The sequence below is a fragment of the Gavialis gangeticus genome, unplaced genomic scaffold (assembly GCF_001723915.1).
Source record: "Gavialis gangeticus isolate Ggan-Ray unplaced genomic scaffold, GavGan_comp1, whole genome shotgun sequence".
Taxonomy (NCBI): domain Eukaryota; kingdom Metazoa; phylum Chordata; order Crocodylia; family Gavialidae; genus Gavialis; species Gavialis gangeticus.
The window spans coordinates 6,362,984-6,368,491 of record NW_017729004.1 but is presented as its reverse complement, the minus strand read 5'-3'; the positions used below and the strand labels follow the sequence as shown (position 1 = coordinate 6,368,491).

The window sequence follows — 5,508 nt, the reverse complement described above, 5'->3', positions numbered from 1 at the left end:
TGCAACCCTCATTCTCTCCTCAGCATCAGGGAATTATGACAGTCATAATGCTACAGGACATGATTTTCAGAAGGACTGAGTGCCCCACACTCAAAAAACGTCACGGGAGATTCAGAGGCTCAGCGCCTCTGAAAATCAGGCCTGCAGGGATGCTTTCAAGCTTTGTAGTGTAGTTGAAAGAGGCAGAAGCTGTAGCAAGCAGCACATGGCAAGATAAGTGAATATTTCATTATCTAAGTGCACTACAAACTATTAGCATTATCCACATACAAAAACCTGTTTTAACTAGCGAGCAAATGCAGTTCCTGCTAGAGGCTTAGGGTCAGACCTAGTGCTGTATTTGGGATCAGCAAGGAATTTTACCCCATGGTCAAACTGGTACAGACTGTGGGGGGTTTGCATACCTGGGATCCCTACCTGGGATCACTTGAGAGTATATTAATAACATTGGCTGCTGTGGTCTCCCTGCTTTACTTGTGACAGGTTAGGGTGTTATTTCATGTGTTGTATCAGGGCTGATGGTAGTTTTACTAAGAGCTTAGATTATGAATTTGTACAGGATGGTTTAGATAGGAATGATCCAGTAGGAGCTGGACAAGATGACCTTTGGAGGTCCCTTCCCACCCTACTTCTCTATAATTTCTATGGCCTATCAATCCGGTGTTTTAAGGATATGAATGTGCTCTGCTTACCTGACAAGGCCAATCTCTCCTCCCCTATTGTTTTTTGGAGCTGCCTAATTTCAAAGTCCCTCTCCTTCACCAGTTTGTACAGTCTGCCGTTTTCATCTGTGACCTCTCGAAGGTGGTCATGAAGCTGTTCAATTTCATCCTCAAGCAACCTAGAAAACACACCGGCAATTACAGCCTAGGCCATGAGAGGCGTTTCAAATACATACTTGTAACAGCGGTAGTAAGTTGACTCCCGAGAGAAACTGCGCTTTATGAATTATGGTTACAATGGATGAGTGAGCTGAGTGAAATGTTCTGAACATCAGACCAAATAATGAGCTGATGTTCAGAGATGTAATCTATTATGTTAACTTCTTCCTTCCATTTGCAAAAATGTACACAGCTCCTGGCTTTGATTAGGAGAGTAGGTGGAAATGCCACGTGTAAAGGGAGCTCTGCTGGGCATCCGGAGGCTACTGAGTTGACTGTTCCCTACATAAAAGGCCACGCAGGTTCACATTGCAGCATGTTGGACATGCCACGCTCTCTTTTCTCTACCTACTCACCAGAAATTTCCATTTTGTTAGGTCTCATCTCTGCCTCTCTTTTACATTGGCTACATGCCAGGGCATTAAAATAAACTACAAAACCTGCCACCCAAATTCTGTATGCTCATCTAAAGTTCATACTCAAAGTCTATGAACAATTTCTGTGTCCTCATCCAGCTTCCTTGGATTCACCCAAGGATGGATGTAAAGAAATTAGTACCGACTATGAATGTTACGTTCTGGAATTTAAATAAAACAAAGAGGAACACAAATTACCATGAATAGGGAGGGACAATGTTGTTCTCACGATTCTTCAATATACTTTTGTGAGTCTCATTCAGAAAATAACTTGATTTTAGCAACTTTAATACACACAAGAAAAGTTCCACACAAAAGTTTGCTCCTGAATGAAAATTAAGTTTTCTCTCTGCAAAAAGTGGTGGGATGTCTGCCCAAATTGGACTTCTATTTTTTTGAAATACATTGTAAAAGTAATGAATCACTGGAATGACTGGCATATAAAATCCCACTGAAGAAAAGATTCAAAACACACAGGATTAAGAGGTGTGTTCCTATTGTCAGTTCTCAAATCAAATGAGTTCAAACCTGCTTTAGGATTTAAAAAGAAAAGCAAAAAATGTAGCAGCAGTGAAAAGTGTCGTCCCCACATTCATATATAATCCCACATAGAGCAACATAGTGCAAATTTAATTCAGACATAAACTTGTACTTAAAATGCATTATAGAGAGACAATCCAAACTCTAACGCACCCATTTTGACTTTTCACCAGTTTTCTTCAGAACTAGTTTCCAAAACGTGACCAGTATCAGTTTTCATGGAAGTGGATTAAAGTCCTAATAGTACGTGGAATAGGTTTTCATCTGCAATACCTGCATTGTATCAGGCTCTACATTTATCAAATTTGAAAATAAACTAAGGAAAAAGGAAGGAGGAGCAGAGGTCAGCTCTGGAGAGGTAGCCAAAAGACATGGGTTTTATGTACAAAATTAAAGGCAGAGAAGATGTTCTGAGAAGAAGAATGACCTAGGATGGACTTGTGATGAAGGTCCTGACAAAGACTCAAGCTATATTTAAGCTCAGGGTGCAAGAGATGAATAAAGGTTAGCAGAAGGATGACAAGTTAAGCAGTATGTCCTAACCAAGACAAACCTAATTTAAAGGACAGGATGGAGAGAGCAGAATAAACAGAGAGTGTGTGTAGGTGGGTGGTGACTTTTGAGCTTGAGGGAATGCTTTCAAAGGGCTATTATGAACAAGCCTGGCTTGCAGCAAATTGAACAACTACTGATCGCTTTGAGCCCTGACAGTCTGGAAAAAACATACACATTGTTCAATTCTTTTCCTGGACAAAGCTGTACCAGCTCTGGTTACTACATACATAGTATACATGAGACACAGAATACAAAGAGGAAAGAGAACTCAGATGAATCAGGAATCTAATTCTCATACACATCTCAGATTAACTGTGATGTGTTAGTAGGAAAATAGGTAAATAACAGGTTTTGAATTTATCAGACCCACATTTCCAGAATCAGAAGTGGTCTAGGGAAATCAGACTCCCCAGCCACTTCTTAACCTTGGGATTAGAAAAGCCTACACACATATACAGAATATGCACTTAGAGGGTACATCTACACGTGCATATTGATGCGAAGAAATAACCTCTGGAGCTTATTGCTCCAGAGTTTATTGCTCTTGGGTGTGCCATTTGCACATACACCTGGGACCACAGCACATTGAGCTGGATCAAAGTAGCTGCAGCTGGCAGGGAGCTCCGGGGGTCAGCTTGCCAGCCCATGGCTGCTCCCCGCTGGGTCAACGTACTGTGGAGGGGCTGGCTGGGGCATAAGGGTGCTTCAGCATGGGGCTAGTTGGCAGGCAGCCCCTGCACTGAAACACCCTCATGCCCCAGCCAGCCACGGCAGCGTCTAACGTGCATCAGACGTGCGGCGTTTTTTATTAGTATTTACAAGTACTATCCTGCTGCAGAGTAAATTAATTTACTCCATCTTAATACGGATGCACATGTCAATGCGTGACATTTACTGTCCAGGTAATTAGTCTACCATGCAGCAAACCTCTCGTAGATACACCCATGTATGCTTAATGTAAGCAGCATTTAAGTACATTGTAGTCACTGTTGTGGTATTAGGAGCATCAACACTGACCAGTGCCCATCATTTTGGTGCTTCTAATAGTATCAGTGTGTCATAGATTTCATAGACATTTGGGCTAGAAGGGACCCCGGAGGATCATCGAGTCTAGCTCCCTGCCCCAAGGGCAGGAAGTCAGCAGAGGTCATAGGATCCCAGCAAGATAAGCATCCAGCCTCCGGCGGCAGTTTATTCCAAACCTTGGGGGTTCGGACAGTGAAGAAGTTCTTCCTTATGTCCAGCCTGAATCAGTCACGGTGGAGTTTGTGACCGTTCGATCTTGTCATCCCTTGGGGGGCTCTGGTGAACAGACCTTCCCCCAGATCCTGATGAGCACCCCTGATAAACTTATAGGTGGCCACCAGATCACCCCTGAGCCTGCGCTTTTCCAGGCTAAAGAGCCCCATGGCTCTCAGCCTGTCACCATAAGGTCTGTTTTCCTGACCTCTGATCATGCATGTGGCTCTTCTCTGCACTCTCTCAAGCTTTTTCACATCCTTTTTAAATTGTGGAGCCCAAAACTGGATGCAGAACTCCAGCTGCGGCCTCACCAAGGCCGAGTACAAGGGGAGAATGACATCCCGGGATTTGCTTGAGAAGCATCTATGGAGGCAAGCCAGCGTTTTGGTCACTTTACTAGCTTCACCATCGCATTGAAGGCTCATGTTCATCTTGTGGTCAATCATGACCCCCAAGCCCCTTTCATCTGTAGTGCTAGCCAGTGTAGCACTGCTAAGCCTATGAGGATGCTGCAGGTTTTTCCTCCCAAGGTGGAGAACCTTGCATTTTTCACTGTTAAACACCATAAGGTTCTCATCTGCCCATTTCCTGAGCCTGTCAAGATCTGCCTGGATCACCCTCCTGTCCTCAGGTGTGGATGCTTTACCCCAGAGTTTGGTGTCGTCGGCAAACTTGGCCAGTCTGCTTCTGACACCAAAGTCCACATCATTGATGAAGATGTTAAATAGTATAGGCCCTAGGACAGAGCCTGGAGGGACCCCACTGGTGACCGGAAGCAATTAATCCATTCCAAGACAGGTCCATTTATACCTGGCTACAGCTGTTTGATTATCAGTGGTTTTAGACCCAACATCATTGCAGACATCAAGGTTCAGTGAGCCTGGACTTAGAGGATTGTTTCTAGAGAATTGCTATAAACAGCCTTAAAAAAATGCAGAGAGACTGAGTTTCAGGACTGCTCTCCCCTTATTTTCAAAGCTTCTAATGGCAGCCAAGAGGCCAACTAGCTCCCAAACACTTCAAGACTTTTAATTACAGGCCTTTTGATTGTTGTTTCTTTTCACCATTGCTGATGCCAATACTGCACAGTTAAACAGATCCCAGTTACATGTCACTTAATAGATCCTGAAGATAACTGGTTTATTTCAATGTAGCCAAGAGGCAAAAAACTGGGACTGTCATTGTGTGGGGCAGCTACAAGTGGGTATGTTGAAGTCAACGGCAGTTTTGTAAGGCTACTTTTTTGGGTTCAACCATTTACCTTTTGCTGTTGTCTTCATCTGATATCTTCAGTCCATCTACCGTAAACAGATCTAGATCATCCTGGACTCCAAATGTCTCCTGCGGGCTGTTCTTGTTGCCCTTGTGACTGTGCTTCTTTTCCTTCTTTTTCTCCATCAGATTTTGCAACCTCTTCTGCTGCAGCTCCTGTAGAGCCTTAAACTGGAGCTTTAAATGTTCATTCACTCCTTTATCCGACTCCATTGGTTACTAAAAGCAAAACAAGGGGGAGAAAAATTTCTCAGGGTTATAGAGTGGCAGCATGTTTAAAATTAGCTTCCTCCGAAGGCCCCAATATGCCCTTTTTTCACTTCTGCAATTTGGTATATGCCACCTTTTCCCTGATGCTCTCCTATTCATCCAAACTCACCTCCTTCAAATGTTTTTGGGGTTTTTTTTACCAAAAGGGCCTACAAATGTGTCTTTGCCACTAGTAAGAGGCCTCAAGTTTAAGAAAAATAATAACTAAATCACATCAAGTCAAATCAGTCCCAAGGCCACTGTAGCCACTGGGACACCTTAGGTGCTGTAACTAAATCATTTAAAGAGAAAATCCAAACAACCCAAATCAGGGTACTAACAAGAGTGTACTA

The 5,508-nt window shown here is 43.3% G+C and overlaps 1 protein-coding gene across 2 annotated transcripts in view; it reads right to left on the bottom strand.

Moving 5' to 3' along the window:
* CCDC13 (coiled-coil domain containing 13) overlaps positions 1–5,120 on the bottom strand; it is a 45,340-nt gene extending 40,220 nt beyond the window's left edge. For both annotated transcript variants that reach the window (XM_019508060.1, XM_019508061.1), the window contains exons 1-2: positions 4,896–5,120; positions 693–841 (exon numbers count right to left, since the gene is read on the bottom strand). In XM_019508060.1, coding sequence (XP_019363605.1) covers positions 693–841; positions 4,896–5,119 — 373 coding nt within the window. In that variant the 5' untranslated portion in view covers position 5,120. The remainder of the gene's footprint in view (positions 1–692; positions 842–4,895) is intronic.
* Between the last annotated feature and the right edge of the window lie 388 nt (positions 5,121–5,508).